A 20696-nucleotide genomic window follows, 5' to 3' on the forward strand; every position below is an offset into this window, starting at 1 on the left:
TTTAAGATTTAACCACCCTGGAAGTTTGCTGAGCCCCCAGTGGACCCCAGCACCCTGTTTAAAAGAGGTTTGATACTCTACATGGGTGAGTAAATGACAGAATGTGAATTTTTTGGGTGAACTATGCATGGAAATGTGGACATTTCATGCTGTATTAAGCCACATTGTCAATCCTGCATTTTATGCAATACAATAGCCATGAATTAAATATGAAAAGAAAGCTGATCTGTTTTACGTTACACAATACTAACACATCCTATCAGTAAGATGAAGCAACTGGATATTGCACCAAGACAATGATCCAAACCACACGAGTAAGCTCCCCAACTCTGCTCCAATAATAATAATAATAATAATAAAATAATAATAAATAAAATACAATTAAATTAAAGTTTTGGCATGGCCTTGTCAAAGTCCTGACTCTGAACCTTTGACTTGTAGGTACATGCTCAAACCTTTCCGTGTGGCTGAACTAGTCCTGCATAGAAAAGTGTGGCAAAATTCCACTACCACACGGCTGTGAAAGACATTATTATTTGAAGCATTTGATTGCAGAAATTGCTGCTATAGGTGGCAATAAGTTTTCTCATCATGGATGATAGGTTTAGATAACTTCTATTCTTTTAATTGTTTTATTGCATCAATAAAATAAAAACTATGTATTTACTCATGTTGCCTTTATTTTATGGTGTATTTTGCTTGAAAATCTAAAACTCTGTAGTATGACGTACAAAAAAAAAGGATACAGCAAATACATTTTCAAAGCACTGTGCATGTAAAATGTATAATTTGAGACACTGCTTAAACTTGCTGTAACTGTTTCCGATACTTCAAATGGACCACAGACATATCCTGTGCATATTACTGTAGCTTCATGGTTGAATTTGAACATTTACAATAGTGCACCTGTACAGCAGGTGACTTTTTCAGAGATCTAAATCAAACAGATTGCAGAATCTAAAAGCTCTTTACAGTATCTTTACACTTACAAAAATGCTTAACTTTAAAAACGTAAAGTTTTGGAGGAAGAAAAAAACAGTCAGGAATAAAGATGAGCAGTATCGTCTAGTGAAAGGCATGCCAACGGATGACACAGAGACCACGGATGGTAAGACAATACTTTACAGTAAGGTCTCATTTGTAAATGTTAATGTTAGTTAATGCATCACCTAACATGAACTATCAATGAACAATACATTTGTACAATATTTATAAATCTTTGATAACATTAACATCAAAAGAAACCTTAGAGTAAAGAGTTTCCATTATGTTTCAATAAGTGAGTAAAATAACAAATTTTTTTGCACTTCAAATTTAAATCTTATAATCAAAAAAAAAAAAAAAAGTTTCACATTTGAGTTGAAAATTAAGAAAACAAAATTCATGCACATGCTTTCAGCAGCAGAACAGGAAAGCACAGTCGACTCTGCGATGCCATCCTGTTCATGTGTTGAAGTGAGTGGGGAGACAGGGCTTCATATTGTCAGAACAATTCTGAATGATGAATTAAACCCAGCAGCAATGCCGAAAAACTTTTCTCAAGAATTGCGCCATAAGTACCTTGAAGAAATAGATCAGTTTGTGGAAAATCACTTTCCCAAGCTGCCAGCAGAGGGACCACAAACATCTCAATTAGAGCAAATAAAAGACTTTCAAAAGAGAACACAGAGCATGATATATGATGAGGTGCTTAGATTAACCCCTGCACTGAAAGATGCTGGGCTGCTAGATCATCTGAAGGACTGCTACAGCCGTCACATCTTCACCAACCTGGACCTGCTGCTAAACAGAGATCTGTCTGTAAAAGAGATCTTCTGCCTTCTACTGTGGGGAAAATGTTTGTACTTCAGGTATGCACTGCAACTTTGTTGTAAATGTAATTTTGTATACATACAACACACAATTTATATTTGAAATTAACATTACTGGTAAAAAGTTTGGGATCATGTCTTTTTTTAACTATGACAACTATAATAAATATTTCTTTAACAAATCATATTTGAAGAATTACTGAAGGATCACGTGACATTGAAGACTGGACTAAGTTTTACAATATAGGCATAACTGTTTTATTTTTGGTCAAACAAGTGCAGCCTTGGTGAGCATGGAGACTTTTTTCATAAACATTAAAAATCTTACAAGCCTCTTGAACAATAGTGTGGCTATACAGTATATGTGCTGTGTTCATTCTGTTTCAGTCCAGACCCAAAACTGACATTGTACGATCCTCTGCTGTTGACGGGAGTGTTTGCGAAAGCAAACCAAAAACTACTGCAAGTACTTAAGGTAAAAATTCACAGTATCCACTTTATTTTTAATGTAAGAGCAGGCTGTACACTCTTAAAAATAAAGGTGCTTAAAAGGTTCCTCACAGCGATGCTTTAGAAGAACCATTTTTGGTTCCATAAAGAACCATTCAGTCAAAGGCTCTTTAAAAAACATCTTTTTCTTACCTATTTATAATTTGAAGAACCTCCTTTTGCCGCAAATAACCTTTTGTGAAATAAAGGTTGTTTATGGAACCATTTAGACAAAAAAGTTATTCTGGCATCGTGAAGCCCCTTCACGATGACATTCGCTTTCAGTTATTTTAGCTGAACTAAAGTAGCCGGCTATGCTGCTTTATATCGCAAACTGTTATTTCATATAATGTTATTAACTCTTTCCCAGCCAAACACTGAATTTTCCATTATTCATGAGACACTTACCTAAAGGATTATTAGGAACACCATACTAATACTGTGTTTGACCCCCTTTCGCCTTCAGAACTGCCTTAATTCTATGTGGCATTGATTCAACAAGGTGCTGAAAGCATTCTTTAGAAATGTTGGCCCATATTGATAGGATAGCATCTTGTAGTTGATGGAGATTTGTGGGATGCACATCCAGGGCACAAAGCTCCCGTTCCACCACATCCCAAAGATGCTCTATTGGGGTGAGATCTGGTGACTGTGGGGGCCATTTCAGTACAGTGAACTCATTGTTATGTTCAAGAAAACAATTTGAAATGATTCGTGCTTTTTGATATGGTGCATTATCCTGCTGGAAGTAGCCATCAGAGGATGGGTACATGGTGGTCATAAAGGGATGGACATGGTCAGAAACAATGCTCAGGTAGGCCGTGGCATTTAAACGATGCCCAATTGGCACTAAGGGGCCTAAAGTGCGCCAAGAAAACATCCCCCACACCATTACACCACCACTACCAGCCTGCACAGTGGTAACAAGGCATGATGGATCCATGTTCTCATTCTGTTTACGCCAAATTCTGACTCTACCATCTGATTGTCTCAACAGAAATCTAGACTCATCAGACAAGGCAACATTTTTAAACATATTCATCCAGTATACTGGATGTTTTTCCCTTTTCACCCCATTCTTTGTAAACCCTAGAAATGGTTGTGCATGAAAATCCCAGTAACTGAGCAGATTGTGAAATACTCAGACCGGCCCGTCTGGCACCAACAACCATGCCACACTCAAAATTGCTTAAATCACCTTTCTTTCCCCTTCTGACATTCATTTTGGAGTTCAGGAGATTGTCTTGACCAGGTCCACACCCCTAAATGCATTGAAGCAACTGCCATGTGATTGTTTGATTAGATAATTGCATTAATGAGAAATTGAACAGGTTTTCCTAATAATCCTTTAGGTGAGTGTGTGTGTTTGTGTGTATATATATATATATATATATATATATATATATATATATATATATATATATATATATATATATATATATATATATATAAAATATGTAACTTATCTACATTAAAGTGTTCTGCGGGCCATGACATTTTTGTGGAAATCATCAAAAATACTTTGTTCAAAAACACTGGTGGGGAAAGAGTTAAGTATCATCAAGAAGGCCTATAATAGTAACCATGAACATTACCCTGTAATGAAAATATTTTTACCATTTACTGTTGCTTCTCTAGATATTGCAGTCAATGAAGTGTAATCTTTCTTTTTTAAAATCTTTTTTTAATCTCATTACACTGATTCATACTGCAGTAATGTACTAAAGGACCCAAAACAAGGTGTAAAACATGTATCTCTGCCCCATTTTATCTGTCACAGAACGATATCTCCACGTATCTACAGAACATCCTGTACTATGATAAGGAACATGGACATAATGAGGACTCAATGGATGAAGAAACTTTCATCAGAGTTCACTTAGATGTCATTCAGGTAGCTCTAAGAGAGAGAGAGAGAGAGAGAGAGAGAGAGACAGAGAGATTGTGTGTGTGTGTGTGTGTGTGTGTGAGAGAGAGAGAGAGAGAGAGAGAGAGGGAGAGAAAGTCCAGGCTTATTTTTATATACTCTTTTAAAAAGGTATCACAGGGGATATAATAAATTCCTAATCTGTTTCATGTTTTGTTTTCACAGGTCCTAAATAATGCTATTTTAGATGCTCAAGAGGTTGGTCTGACTTTGATGCATGCCATACAAATACTCTGTAGTGAGGAGCTGCATGGTTTTGTTCAGAAGTAGGTTTCTCCTCATATTATCTAATATTACACCTTTACCTAAAGTTTAAACAATTCTCATTTAATGAGTTTCCAGTTTTGATCTTTTTAGTTTATTGTTGGAGCGGTGAAGTTTGTAATCCTGTTCCTAATATAAATATATTTTCTTAGGTATGCGGATGCTGAGAATGAATGTCTAAATAAACTAAAGTTTACAGAGAAAAACTCTCTGCTTCTGTTTCGGATAATGAACACCTGTATGCAACTCAGGTATTTACTAACTAAGTGATCGATTAATATATGTCTCAGAAACTGTAACAGTGTATAGTTAAATCTGCACTAAATGAAGAATAGTTTGATTTAATCATATAGTGCCAGTATAATTGTGGGGACATTAAATGAGACCTATTATGACACATTTTAAAATATGCATGTATGGCAGCCCGCATGCGATTATGCGTGCTCTGGTGCATGCTCGACCAGGTGAATTGAATTGGGGAAATTAGAAGCTCGCGTCCAGTTCAATCAGTGGTTTCAAAATATGCGCACCAGTCAGTTGTCTGGGGTGCGACGGACAGGGAGGATGGCAGAGGCACAAATGCATTCACTGAGGAACTGGGACTTTTGATCATGAAGGGCTATCGTTTTTTCACCTGTTACTCCCGATCATGTTACATTGGTACCTGTTCAACTGGTCAAAATAAATATTTTCTTAGTGAAATCTGAAGTCTGGTCCTTTTCAAGTGTGGGCACCTCTCAGCTAGAAGAACACTTGACATTTACACTATAGGCAGAAACCATGCAATGGATAGTATAAGTGCAATGGATGGTAAAGTGCATAGAAATTAATTCAGTGTGCAAATGGATTACTCAGTATTCTGGATGAAAGTGTGAAAAGTGAAAGTGACATGACATACAGCCAAGTATGGTGACCCATAGTAAGAATTTGTACTCTGCATTTAACCCATCCAAAGTGCACACACACAGCATTGAACATACACCCGGAGCAGTGGGCAGCCATTTATGCTGCAGCACCCGGGGAGCAGTTGGGGGTTCGGTGCCTTGCTCAAAGGCACCTCAGTCGTGGTATTGCCGGCCCAAGACTCGAACCCACAACCTTAGGCACTGGTGAGCCTTCTTGACCAGGCTGGAGGTGTTTGTAGTCCAGGACCGGTCTTCCGAGATGGTGGTTCCCAGGAACTTGAAGCTGGAGACATGTTCAACAACCATCCTGTTAATGTGGATGAGGTCATGCATGCTTCCTTTCTTTCTCCCTGAAGTCCACAATGAGCTCCTTTGTCTTGCTGGGGTTAAGGAGCAGGTTATTGTCAGTGCACCATGTGGCCAGGTGCTGTACCTCATCCCTGTAGGCAGTCTCATGGCAGTTTCATCGTTGTCTCTGATGAGGCCATTCACTGTGGTGTCATCTGCAAACTTAATGATGGAGTTTGATCCATGCAGAGGCTTGCAGTCGTGGGTGTAGAGGGACTAGAAGAATGGGCTCAGCACAAGGCCCTGTGGTACGCCGGTGTAGAGTGTGATGGTGGTGGAGCAGGTGTGACCTGACCGAACATGCTAAAGTCTGTTGGTCAGAAAGTCCATAATGCAGTTGCAGAGGGAGGTGTTAATGTCCAGGTCTCCAGGTTTTGTGGTCAGCTTGGAGGGAATGACAGTGTTAAATGCTGAGCTGAAGTCAACAAACAACATCCGTACATATGTGTTGTTATTGTCCAAGTCTGTGAGTGCAGAGTGCAGCACTGTGCATATTGCATCCTCTGTGATCCTATTTCTATGATAGGCAAATTGGTGTGGGTCCAGTGTGGGTGGGAGGCAGATCTTGAGGTGTACTAGGACCAGTTGCTCAAAGCACTTCATAATGATTGTGAGTGCTACGGGGAGGTAGTCATTTAAGCACATCGGGGAGGAGTGTTTCGGTACTGGCACAATGGATGTGGACTTAAAACATGTTGGCACAGTTGCTTGGGTGAGGGACAAGTTGAAAATGTCTGTAAAATAAAGAGTCTGCTCCAGTTGGCCACACTTTGATGGTCCTCACTGATGGCTTCACACGGTTGATGAGGGGGGAATACTTAGGGGTGAGAAACAAAGAAAGGTGATTAGACTGTCCGAGGTGGGGGAGTGGGGTCACGATGTAAGCTCCATCAATGTTTGTGTAAACATGATCCAAAGTTTTGTCTCCTCTGGTGTGGCAGTAAACATGCTGATGGAATTTGGGGAGCACCGTCTTTAATTTGGAGTGATTAAAATCACCCACGACAATAAAAGCAGCCTCCAGATGAGCAGTCTGTTGTTTACTAATGGCTGCGTAAAGTTTGTTCAAAGCAAGCTTGGCATTAGCATCCGGTGGTATATAGACTGCAGTTATAATTGTGTTAGTGAATTCCCGCTGCAAATGAAAAGGTCTACATCTAACCACGAGACATTCTAGGTTAGTTGAGCAGCTGAGCTGCTGCTCCCCACCTCCTTTCCTGATGGAGATAGGGCTGTGCCTTTGGAGCTTGCCTCAGATACTTTGCCAAAAACATGCTTGGTTTTGATTATCATGTCTATTGTGCTTAGATGAAATCATATGAGCGAAGCATCTGAAGCATGCCCACAAAAGAGGCTGTCACATGGCATGCGAGTACTGAACTTCTGTCATGACAATTCTTGGAGGGATTGACATGGTAATGTACAGTACATGATCATATTAATGTGTTTGGTGTTGGTCAAATATATCTGCTACGCTGCTGTGGCAGAGCAAGTTACAAAACTTGCTACTGGCAAACATCCACAACATGCTGCTGTGAGCATGTAAGAAATACTGCTCCTGCACATATAACATATATGAAATTAGTGCTTTAGAACTTGAGTCCAGAATCAAGACATTTTTGGCAAATGGCAATAGAGCTCCACTGTGCCAGGCCAGGTGCTCTTGAGACTAACACCATTAACACCAAAGCAGATCAATACCCCAGGAGTTTAACTGACTTGACGCTATACTCTTATTAAAATACGTTCATGTAATTTTTTTGAGTGGTGTTTTAATTAACAAATAACTTACACAAAGTTTAAATGTAAAAAAACTAAAAATCAGTAAAGGCTGTGGAACCACATGAATAAAGTCTTGAGGCATGGAATACACCTTTATTTCCATTTAAAAAAATAATTACATAAAACTTTAAATACATTTTACATTACATTTACTCATTTAATTATTTACATTTACTCATTTAATCATTTAGCAGACACTTTTATCGAAATCGACTTAGGGTGTACTCACACTAGCCAGTTTGAACCGTGCCCGAGTGCGTTTTACCAGCAAAGCGCGGTTCGTTTGACTAGTGTGAGTGCTCCGAACCGTGCCCGGTGCGGCTCAATTAGCTGGCCCTGGCCCGCTTGGAAGAGGTGGGCCAGAGCACGGTTCAGTTGGACTCGGGCGCGGTTCGCATGCAGTGTGAGCGCTAACCGTGCTGGAGCACGGAACAGGACGCGTGGCGTCACGGTTTTGCGACGCTCCAAAAGTGCAGCTGCAAAGTCCTTGCTGCACTTCAGCTGGTACCTTGCAAACCTCCTCATACGAGCAGCACGATTACGTGAAAATTTTCGCGCCACTAAGGCGACACATCTGTTTAACAACAGGCTGTGAGAGGGCTGTGGACCAAACGACACAAAATTATCCACAAAGAAAACAGAGCGATTGACTCCATTGTGTTCAGAGAGCGCCGCTCTTCCTGTTTATCCCGAAACCATCACGCACCATAATGACGTAAGCGTGCTCCGGCACGAATGCTGAAACCCTCCTATGTGAGTGCAGGCCAGAGGGGGAGTGGGGAGTACAATCGTACTCAGGCCCGGTTCATGGCAACCGTGCCTAGTGTGAGTACACCCTTACAAATGAGAACAATAGAAGCATCAGGTCAATAAGAGAACAACAACAGTATACAAGTGCCATGAGTCTCAGTTAGTCTAGTATAGAATGCATAGCCAGTTTTTTTTTAATAAATGAAAAGACAAGAAAAGGAAAAGTCCTAATATTAGTTGGTTAAGTGCAGGCGAAAAAGATGAGTCTTTAGATGTCTTTAGCTGGGCACAGTCCAGGAAAAGGTCCGTGAGAGTGATTTTGAACTTCTTTGGGATGACACCACAAGGCGCCGTTCACTTGCAGAGCGCAAACTTCTGGAGGGCACATAAGATTTAACCAGTGAGTTTAGGTATGTTGGTGCCGTGCCAGTGGTCGTCTTGTAGGCAAGCATCAGTACCTTGATGGTGTGACTTTGAAACATCAGCCCTCCAAGACACACTGAAGGATCTGTCAGAGAGGTAGGACTTAACCCACAGGAGTGCGGTTCCAGAGATGCCCATCTTTCTGAGGGTGGACAGGAGAATCTGGTGATTAACAGTGTCAAAAGCAGCAGACAGGTCCAGTAAGATGAGTACCGAGGATTTTGAAGCTGCTCTTGCTAGTCACAGGGCTTCAGTAACCGAGAGCAGAGCAGTTTCAGTTGAGTGGCCACTTTTGAAGCCAGATTGGTTGCTGTCCAGGAGGTTGTTCTGTACAAGGAACATAGAAAGCTGGTTATACACAGCTCGCTCAAGTGTCTTTGCAATGAATGGAAGAAGGGATACCGGTCTGTAGTTTTCAAGAAGCGCTGGATTTAGAGATGGTTTCTTGAGCAGTGGCCTTAACCGAGCCTGTTTGAATGTTGAAGGAAATGTTCCAGAGTGAAGAGATGAGTTGATAATGGGAGTAAGCGAAGGTATGACTGAAGAAGAGATCGCTTGAAGGAGGTGAGTGGGGATCGGATCAAGTGGACAAGTAGTAGGATGATTGGACAGAAGTTTGGAGACGTCCATCTCTGCGAGTGGGGAGAATGAGGAGAAAGAGTGTGCGTCGGTCATTGTGAAGTTGTCCTCAGTCTGCGGTGTGGAGAATTGGTCACTAATAGTTCTTGTCTTATTTGTGAAGAAAACTGCAAAGTCATCCGCTGTAAGAGTCGAGGAGGTGGTGGCGGCGGATTAAGAAGAGAAGAGAAAGTCTTGAAGAGTGTCTGAGCGTCACAACAGCTGTTAATTTTGTTGTGGTAGTAGGATGTTTTAGCCGTGAAGACATTTGCAGAAAAGGAAGAGAGGAGAGACTGATACACACTGAGGTCGGTAGAGTTTCTTGATTTCTGCCATTTCCTCTCTGCAGCCCTGAGTTTAGAGCGATGTTCACGGAGAACCTCGGACAGCCAGGGGGCAGATGGGGCGGTGCATGCTGGTCTAGACAACAGTGGGCAAAAGTTGTCCAAGCAAAATGTTAAAGTGGAGCAAAGAGTGTCCGTAGCGCTGCTCGTGTCCAGAGCTGAAAACTGAGAGAATGCAGGAAGTGAGGATGAAACCACAGAAGATAGGCGAGATGGAGAGAGTGAGCGTAGGTCCCGTCGAAAGGTGACCTGCGTTGGAGTGTGAGGTGCTTCAGGAGTAAGTGCTAGGTTAGCAGTAATGAGGAAGTGGTCTGGGGTGTGCAGTGGAGCAACTGAAGAGTTGTCCACAGAGCAACAGCGCGTGTAGATGAGGTCCAGTTGGTTGCCTGATTTGTGAGTCGCTGTAGTAGACACTAGCCTGAGATCAAATGAGGCGAGCAGAGTTTTGAAGTCAGCAGCCTGGGGTTTATCTAGGTGGATGTTGAAGTCACCAAGCAGTACCAGAGGAGTACCATCTTCAGGAAAGTTTGATAGCAGCACATCCAACTCCTCCAAGAAGTTTCCCAATTGACCTGGGGGACGATAAATGACCACAAAGTGGATTTTAACAGGATGGGTTACAGTAATGGCATGAGATTCAAATGAACCAGTACCTGTAGGTGATGGCTGAAGATAAAATTTCCATTCTTTTGATATAAGGAGACCTGTACCTTCAACCCTCCCAGTGGTACGAGGAGTGTGGGAACAAGTGAAATTAGTGGAGAGGGCTGCAGGGGTGGCAGTATCTTTAGGTTTGATCCATGTCTCAGTCAGTGCCATGAGGTTGAGACCGGAATGAGTAGCAATAGAAGAAATGAAGTCTGCTTTGTTAACTGCAGACTGGAAGTTCCAGAGACCAACTGGAATAGAGAGCGTAGTAGTAGAGGTCAGAGGTACAGGCCGTAGGTTTGACAGACAGGCCTTCCTGCGATGTACGCAGTGTGCTCTTCGAGTCTTAGTAGTGATAGTAGAGATCTGAAAGCACAGAGTGACTACAAGTGTAAGAAATATTTGAGAACAAGTTATACAAAAAGTAAAGAAAGGGGGGGGGCAATACTCAAGTGCACTGTCAGTGTCCTTGCTCGGTGGAGTCATGCAGGTAGAGTCAGTCTTCACACGAGGGCTGCCTGGACCGCTGCAGCGGTGAAACCTACCTCTTTTGTATTTGCCTGATTACCTGTGACTGAAGTCAGCTGGCCATGCCTCACTATTTAGCAGATCGAAACTAGTAGTCCCACGATAGCCAAACGCAAAACCAAGCGCCACTTTCAGCACATATTTACCAGGGTAAGACACACACAATTTAAACCCAAAAACTTTCCAAGCAATTACAATCACACAGTAGTCTAATGAGAAAATGAGACTAAACACTCAGACGCTGCTGTCCTTCTCTGCAGCTCGACTGTTTCTTCTGACAAGTGCTTTCAAAACAGCTAATTAAGTACTTTCACTGGCTTTGGCCACGCCTCACTATTTGGCAGATCGAAACTGGCAGTCCTGCGATAGGCAAACTCAAAACCAAGCGCCACTTTCAGCACGTATTTACCAGGGTAAAAAAATAAGAAAAAGTTTCTTGTTTTCATGTCTTTCATTTTGTAGTTCGATTTATGTTGTTTGTATCATGTTTCCCTTGCCCTCTTGTCTTCTTGCTATCGGTTCCTCTTGTTCAATGTGTCATGTTTTGATTGGTTTTTTGTCTTGTCATGTGATTAACAGTTTAGCTCTTTTGATTGTCTTTGTCATGTGACCCTCATTGTTCACTATAAGTAGCCATGTCGTTGCCTTGTTCCTTTTCGTGTATTAATGTTGTAACCTGCTGTCGGTCAGTCTAGTCTGTTCATGCCACGTTAAAGGGTTAGTTCCCCGAAAAATTAAAATTATGTAATTAACAGAGGTGGGTAGTAACGAGTTACATTTATTTCGTTACATTTACTTGAGTAATTTTTTGGGGTAACTAATACTTTTCGGAGTATATTTAAAGATGGGTACTTTATACTCTTGAGTAAATTTTTGGGGAAAAATCTGTACTTTTACTTCGTTACTGTGGGCGACGCTCCTCTCGTTACTTTATCTTAATGCAATAAATGTTATAAATGCTTCAGTTTATTCCAAACGCGCGGTCTACTTTTCTCTGGGCAATGAGCGATGCCCATTCGCGAATGATTCATTCTTTTGAGTCAATTCTGTTCAAAGGCTTGATCAAACCAATTGGCAAACGAGTGAATTGGTTCATGATTCACTTTGAATGAGTCGTTCAGTTCCCTGCCGCACGTGCTGAGCGTCTGAAGCGGTTCACTCGGAGTTGTAACGTTTAAGAACATCAGCAGTGTTGAAAACGTGGCTGGAACTGCACTGAATTGAAAGCAAATCTGCAAAGGCTATTATTTGCTAGCGATGGAGATCCTTATTAGATGAACACCGCGTGTGCTGTCTACTGTTTAACAGGTAATAACTTGGGCTACATTCGATTACAGTACACGATAACACTGTGACATTAGTTTGTTGTACGTGTGTGGCTTATAACAGAGGGGAGTCAAGTTGAATGCAGCTTCCAAAAGACAAAAAATAGCCGATTAAGATTTTATTAATTTTAATACAATCACACTGGTGCGAGCAGTGTTGCCAGATTGGATGGACGATTTCCAGCCCAAAAGCTCACAAAAACCCGCCCACTCCAACAAAAAAACGCCCAAAACTTTAACTAACAAAATAATGTGATACAACATGTCAGTCCAAAGGTGTTAAGAGCCATTTTAACTCTAATTTTAACTCTCATTTTAACCAACTTATCTAACTTTAACGTTAGATAAATTTCCCATGGATCAAATGGTGGCAAATACATTAAAGACAATTACCGAATATGATTAAAATAGGTTATGCAAGCAGTCACCGTCAAAACATTTTATTGATTTACAATTGATTTACCGATACCCTCGAAAAAACATGCATCATTTTCAATGTCAACAGTCAGAATTTAAATGCATAAGTGTCCAGTATAAGTGATAGGAAAAAGCAACGTAATTAGGTATTTCACACTTGTTTATGCACACATATAACAGTCAAAACTGTGTTGTCATTCATTGATAAATACTGTATGAAAATTAACAACAACAATAATAATCGTCATCCGAATCCATGAGTTTATCACTGAGGTGGTATGTAAATTTATTTTCACAGCGGTCCACATGAGAAACAATACCGTCCTAATAGGGGCTTTATTCTTTTGTGAAGTTCATATTGTAGAACATTACATTTGCACAGTCAAAACTAAGAAGATATACCAATCTGTACTGTTTAAAAGATAAAAGACAAGATCGTTTAGATATAGATTAGATATAAATAGATTATGTTATAAATTAAGTAATTTAACTGTCCTCTATTTTAGGAGTTGCAGTAATATTAGAGTCTTGGTGTCATCTTTCCCTCAACAGGTGTAATTCACGTTTTGAGTATTAAAACACTCTTCCACTCTTTACCATGTAACAAATATTCAGGCATCATGATCACTCAAACAGTTCATACATTTAAAATTAGATCTGTTATTGCTCATGAATCATCACGTGTGTCTGTAGATCACTAGTGATTGGCTAAAAGTACGGCCGCGACGTCCACATCAGCATCAGCACCTCTGCACTGCAGTTTATAACAACGTGATGACTGTTCGGATGCAGTATATGCACACTTGAGCTTGTTTGTTAGCCAATTAGCCTATACAATTTATATTTTTGAAAACCGCCAAGCTGACCCCAAACCAGCCCAAATTTTGTCCACCCGCCCAAGACAATTTTTACCCGCAGAATCCAATTCAAAACCGCCCAATTGGGCGGGAAGCCGCCCAATCTGGCAACACTGGGTGCGAGTACGTTCAGCGAGTCATCATCAGCTGCTAAATTCAGATCTGTGTTTGCTTGCTGGCGCTGCCAGATAGATGCGTTTTTACAGCACTGCGCATTATAACCAATCACACATGATTCTTTTGAGCTTATTAAAGCATTGGCCAATCAGAGGCGTTCAGATGAGTCATTGCTAAGATGCCGGTGCTTCCTTCACTCGCTCACTGACTGAATACCTCTTTCTGGCGAATTCTCTTGTCAGAAACAACAAAGCGCAGATGTGTGTACGAATCTTTAATTAAGATATTGATTTCACAGTGTTAACAGTTTCAGTGATATTAATGGGAGTTTCTGAGAGTGATTGAAATCTAGACTGTCAGTGAAAATTATCTTTAATAATGTAAATGTTATTTGCTCTCTTTCTGAACAATGAAAGATTAGTAGCAATATTTATATCACATTAACTTTCAATGTTAAATTCACATTTAATATAAAGTCAGTCGTATTAAAAATATGTTATGGCATGACACCTATATCTGTTACTTAAGTAAACTGACAGGGTTTTATAATAAATTACATAAATTGGAGTAAAGGCTGATGAAATATATACATTTATACAGACACACATACATTACATACATTTTATCTATATATCTAAATAAAAATAGGCTCAGTATATATGACCCAAAGTAACTAGTAACTAACTACTTGAGTAGATTTTTTATCCGATACTCTTTTACTCTTACTCAAGTAACTATTCAAGACTAGTACTTTTACTTTTACTTGAGTAAATATTTCTAGAAGTACTTTTACTTTTACTTGAGTACAGTTTTTGGGTACTCTACCCACCTCTGGTCATTAATAACCAGTGTTGGGAACGTTACTTTAAAAAAGTAATTAGTTATAGTTACTCACTACTTGTTCCAAAAAGTAACTTAGTTAGTAACTGAATTACTCTATAATAAAAGTAACTCGTTACCAGGGAAAGTAACTATTTGCGTTACTGTAAAAAAAAAAAGTTGCTATATGTCAAAGAATTTTTTTTTGTTTTTAAGCAGTTTTCACAAGTCAGTTGAAATAAGTAGAACAGACAGGTGTTCGTACATAACTTTTGAGATTTTTTGCACGTCAACAGACAGCAAGAGTTTTATCCTGCACTCTTTGTAAGAAAAGGGTTTTTGGCCACTAGCTTTGTAGATGCGTGTGTCACACATTACATGCACGTTCTTGCCGTTGACTACAATGAATTTGAAGTAGTGCTTATATCTCCACCTTGAAAATGCCAACTTTTCATCGGATTGCTCCTGACTCGCCATTTCTCCTGCTGCTGCGAATCTCTGTGTAGCTGTTGCGTGTGTGTGACTGTGTGTGTTTGTCGCCGCTGGCGTGTGTGTGTAAAAACACTGGCTCTGATTGGCTACCATGAAACGCATGACTCTGCCATAGCCAATCATAATCACTTATTTCGTTATTAACCCACCTGCTCACTCGCTGTGTGAGCCAGGGGTGCGTTCGGATTGCATATTAAATCAATGCATAGTAACGCGCCGCATTTAACGTTCAGTAACGTTAACGGCGTTGTAACGATGGGAAAAGTAATTAGTTAGATTACCCCGTTACTGAAAAAATAACGTCGTTACCTAACGCCGTTCTTTTAAACGCTGTTAATCCAAACACTGTTAATAACTCACCCTCATGTTGTTCCAAACCCGTAAGACCTCCGTTCATCTTCGGAACACAGTTTAAGATATTTTAGATTGTCCGAGAGCTTTCTGTCCCTCCATTGAAAACGTATGTACGGTATACTGTACATGTCAAGAAAGGTAATAAAAACATCTTCAAAGTAGTCCATGTGACATCAGAGGGTCAGTTAGAATATTTTGAAGCATCAAGTTCAAAAATCCAAAAATCGCCAAAACTATGACTTTATTCAGCATTGTCTTCTCTTCCGGGTCTGTTGTGAGCAAGTTCAAAACACTGCAGTTTAGTGATATCTGGTTTGTGAACGAATCACTCAATGTAACTGGATCTTCTTGAACCAGTTCACCAAATCGAACTGAATCGTTTGAAATGGTTCATGTCTCCAATAAGCATTAATCCACAAATGACTTAAGCTGTTACATTTTTTTTCAATATGGCTGACACTCCCTCTGAGTTCAAACAAACCAATATCCCGGAGTAATTCATGTACTCAAACAGTACACTCACTGACTGAACTGCTGTGAAGAGAGAACTGAAGATGAACACAGAACTGACCTACTTTCACTACGTGAGGTCTGCTGGTAAGAAAGTCTTGAATCCAGTTGCTGAGTGAATAGTTTCGACCAAGGTCTATTAGAGCTTAGATCGGGCCCAACAAATCAAGCCCGACCCACGTTGTGTCCGAGCCCGGCCCGGCCCGACACGTTCACTGTAATTATGAGCCCGAGCCCGATTTAAACCCGACCATTTGTAATATGTGGGCCGTCATAACCAGGGGCGGCGCCAGATTTTTATTTTTTATTTTTACCGCAGGTGCTGCTGTGCTAGATTATTTAGGCTACGGGGGAGCTGCGCAGTTATATATATATATATGCGTGCCGCATTTAATGCACGAGACAAAGCCAACACATATGTTGTCACTCCCCACGACTAGTTTAAAATGTTTCCATACCTCCGATTTTCCTCCAGACTTGCTCAAAGTTAATTCTCCTGTTTTAATTTTTTTCTTTGCTTCTTCAAGCTCCATATTGCACTTATTCTACTGAATAGTACAGCACGCACAGCAGGTGTGATGCATCACGCGTGCGAGACTGCGAGTGGACGAGACGCTGCGCATGACACGTGACGTGCTTTATCAAGGGCCGGGCTCGGGCTCGGGCAGAGAATCTAAGCTCTAAGGTCTATGAGTTTAGAAGCTAGATTGCTGGTGACTATAGTATTGAAAGCTGAGCTATAGTCGATAAAAAGCAGCCTTACACAGTTCCGATTATTGCTGTCCATGTGTGTGAGAGAAGAGTGCAGGATGTGAGACATGGCATCTTCAGTGGATCTATCGGAGTGATAGGCAAACTGATAAGTGTCTAAAGCATCCGGGATGGAGGAGCAAATTTATCTGCGAGTCTGCGCTGATCGGCAGAGTCACACTGCTTATATTGTTTTCAAAGAAGCCGTAGAAAGAGTTTAGCTTGACAGCTTGACAACTGAACTTTAAGTCTTCTTAGGAAATCTGACTGAAATCCTTCTTAAGGAGTTCTGACTGCTCTTTCCGATTATCATTCTTCTCCACATTGATGATGATTTGATTTGCAGTCTTGTGCTTCATTAGAAGCTCCTTGTTTTTTAGGAAAAGCAGCATGTAGTTGTAGTCCTGCTACTGATGTTTCCTATAATGGAGTCGCCCACTATCAGAGTTCTGTACTCTCCTACTCTCCGAGCTGAATGCCACCATTTATTTAACCTTGCCTGTTAGTAGCAATGTTAGATGCCGGCGTGTACAATCAATGTTCAATCACATTTTGGGTTTGATGACAAGCTTCAAATCAATTCTCAAGATGTATAGGGTTTGGAAGAATACCAGTGTTTGCAAGCATTGTCATAGCCGTATATGGGGTAGAGGATGCTACGGCAGCAATATGAGGCAATCTGATGTATTGAGTGCCTTTGGGTCTCTCTTCCTGTTTGTGCCATCGATTTGCATTTCGGTCAGCTTTGGCTGGTTCTTCTACACTTGGTATAAACTGTTAAGATTCACAGGATTCACCAGCTGTATGCTATGAGGGTCTGTGATGATGCTCTTTTGTGTGTTCCACCTGTTTTTGGAAGTCCAGCAAGTAACTTTGTTTCAAGAGCAGCAATCCTTTGTAGAAATCTGTGGCAGTTCATGCAGCAAGTATATTCCAGAAGAAGCATTTTCTGTTTGAATGTAGGCAGCTGTGTTTTCCCGTCTTTTGAATGTAAACTGCTGGAAGTAGGTGGCAGAGAGTCTACCTTTTCGTAGTATTATTCCATTCCAGAAAAGTTTTTAGTTTTTAATGCTAGAAATGTGTTGTTTGAGCACTGTGCTGATCTGCTGCAGTTAACATCTTAGAAAAATCTGAGAAAAGTACATAAACAGGGAGTAAAGCGTGGAGCAGTTAGCAAGAGCATCCAAACAGTAGCTCACTTTCTCTCTATAATTTATTTGCTGTTTGAATAACTGTGGATCTTCCATCATTTCACTCCTCTTTATCATCAAACTTCACTTTTGTCATTGTTTAGAACCTTTCCTGGGTTGGTAGATGCACAGAACACCCGATCATAGGACTTAAACATGGGAAAAGTTAGATTTTAATGACACACACCTTTAAGATAAAGTGGCTAATACTTGACTTCCCATATTTGACTAAAATATTGCGTCAACCATAAGACAGAAACTTTAAGTAAATTAAAACAGCTTTTCTACATCACTGTTATAACTAGTGATTATATCTTGTGAGTATATTATTGTAAAAAATGTGCTAAGTAAAATACATTTGTTGAGTTTTTGATTTTTTTTTTTGCACTTTTAAGCAGCTGTTCCCTATATTGACTTTTCACAAGTTAACCTTAACTGACCCTTTTCTGCAGTTTAATCATAAAACCATTTAATTTATTTATTTTAACTATAGATGCTATGCTACACAAATCAGTCCAGATGTTAACAACAGTGACCATGACTCAAGCACTATATGCATACTACAGACACTGGAAGATAAAGCTTCATCCATTGTACAGAAGATCATGAACTGCTTAGCACTGGTATGTTTTGAATATTTTTTTATTTTATTATTAATTATTTTTACATCTGTGTCTATGATTATCTGTTCAGGAGAAAAGATAAATAAAGCATTTGAGTACACAGAATTGTGAGATCGATAAAATTAATTCATCCTTTTATATCAGACTATCTCTCTGGGTCACTGATAAAGGATACTGAAACCTTTCTTAACACATTTTATATCAAACTAACAGTACTGTTCCCCTTTATTTGTTCATTTGTAGGCCTATTTAGAAAGATATTTCAAGAAAAGGAATAGGCATATTGATATCCTAATGGAGGCAATTAAAAAGCAGTTTTCATCTCTGCCTGAGTCGGCCTCAGAGATCAAAACGGTACGCACAGTGTATGACCTTAAAACCAAGCAAAAAGATTCAAGCTCGTTCACCCTCGGTCTCTCTAAAAATCGTTTTATTCCTGACAGGTCATTGTGAAAATAGCTTATGACAGTGTTTCCAAAGTGTACCTGAAATGCCTGATGAAGACAAAGTTCAGAAACCTGGAGCAGTGTTGGGGAAATGCTGAGGAAAAGATAAAAGAGGATGTTCAATATTTTCAAGACACTTTCTCTGAACTGGTGAAATAAATTTTTTTTTTTTACCAACTAACTCTTGTTTTTAAGGGCTGATTTCCTGATGCAACTGACCCTTGGAAATAATGATAAAAAAAATATTCAGCATAATTGTTCCATGTACAGTACAATCGGTTGTGTGGTATCTAATAGTTTAAGGCTCATATTGGTCCACAGCTACTCTTAAATCTCTTGTCTCTCTCTATGAGTGTGGTGTTTATGGCAAGTCATTTTAGTCCTTGACTTTGGACATTAGACAACAGTGTGTTTTTTCATTCATTACACAAATAAAATGCTCATGGATTGACTAAAGTGATTTTTGCCTCCAGAATGTCATTGCTGACCAGCAGAACCATCTGCTTCAGAGACTCAGTGAAGTTTTGCTTTACAGTGATGTTGAAGCACTGAAGATTACCTGTTGTTTTTTGTTCAGAGATTTCCCGCAGGAGAGGTAAACCTAGAACAACAATTATTACTTAAAAGTAGCTGTGTTCATTGTGTGTGAGTATGCAAGCAGAATGCGTTATGTTGTTTTCATCAGTGCAGTGAATTCTTCTTCTCAATGTTTTGCAGTGAGCAGTATGTACCTGGTCTGCTGCGCTGGAAGGGGGATTTATCGGAGCGACAGGTGAGGGAAGTGCTGGATGTGAGCCGGGAACTTGGCCTGTATCAAAATGATACACATGTCAACTGTTGTCCTATGAAGGGACTTTTTTCACATTAAATACAAAGACTGCCTTTAATAATGGGAACTGCAGAAGCACAGTGGTTTACTGCCTCTGAACCAAACAGAAATAAATGCAGGCCTATCAAGATGATTGACTTAATGTGAAATGGGCCAAAATGTTTCCAAGCAAACTTGCAGGACTGATTCACATTTTTCCAGAACTACTGATGCTGAAAACGAAGGTTAGCTTATATTTTAAAGCAAATATATTTGCTCTATGGTCATTTTGTTTAATAAATAGATAAAAATGTTTTAGTTTTATTTGTTTAATCCTCTTTTATGTTATACAGTTGGTAAAAGTATACGAGAGATGAAGAATGTTCTCCAAACATTGTGCTATTTCTGCCTTGTAGTATTCAAATCTAATGTATATTCTTTTACAATGTCCTAAATCTTCTCTTTCTCTCCTGTTTACACTGAATTCAGGCATCAAAGCTTTTTTTCCAGTCTGTCTGAATCTGAAATAGAATATTTACAAACCGAATTCCGGAAAAGTTGGAACGTTTTTTAAATTTTAATAAAATGAAAACTAAAAGACTTTCAAATCACAAGAGCCAATATTTTATTCACAATAGAACATAGATAACATAGCAAATGTTTAAACTGAGAAAGTTTACAATTTTATGCACAAAATGAGCTCATTTCAATTTTGATTTCTGCTACAGGTATCAAAATAGTTGGGAAATAGTATACTTTTTTGATCACCAGCCAATGTGGCTGGTAAATTTCTAAAGTTACCAGCCAATCAGAATTTCCACTAGCCATTTTTTTTCGGTAAAAATAATAAATTATGAGTGCCACTGAATGCATTTGATCATTTTATTAACATTTTTGGCATGAAAAACACATATAAAGTACATTTCATACAACAAAATATACACTGACTCAAATTTAAAATTATTAGTTCCCACCACGAAATTGCTTGTTTTGTTTTTTCTTTTGCATAACTTACATGCAGCAATCCTGACAAAGCATTACGACATTCTTGTAATCAAACACAAGCCATTCATGACCCGTCAGCCATTTGGCATTAAATGTTCTTTTCTTTGTTTCTCTGTCCGTAATCGTGGTCGTCTTTGACGTATTTT

The 20696-nt window shown here is 39.6% G+C and overlaps 1 protein-coding gene across 1 annotated transcript; it reads left to right on the forward strand.

Moving 5' to 3' along the window:
* Positions 1-904: 904 nt before the first annotated feature.
* On the forward strand, positions 905-19740 carry LOC132156603 (uncharacterized). Its single transcript, XM_059565549.1, has 11 exons — positions 905-1108; positions 1400-1850; positions 2199-2286; positions 4081-4194; positions 4393-4493; positions 4644-4742; positions 18162-18291; positions 18535-18645; positions 18735-18887; positions 19211-19332; positions 19455-19740. The coding sequence occupies exons 1-11, from the start codon at positions 994-996 to the stop codon at positions 19603-19605; spliced, it is 1635 nt and encodes a 544-aa protein (XP_059421532.1). The 5' UTR covers positions 905-993; the 3' UTR covers positions 19606-19740.
* Positions 19741-20696: the final 956 nt, after the last annotated feature.

Source organism: Carassius carassius, chromosome 14 (assembly GCF_963082965.1).
Source record: "Carassius carassius chromosome 14, fCarCar2.1, whole genome shotgun sequence".
Lineage (NCBI taxonomy): Eukaryota > Metazoa > Chordata > Actinopteri > Cypriniformes > Cyprinidae > Carassius > Carassius carassius.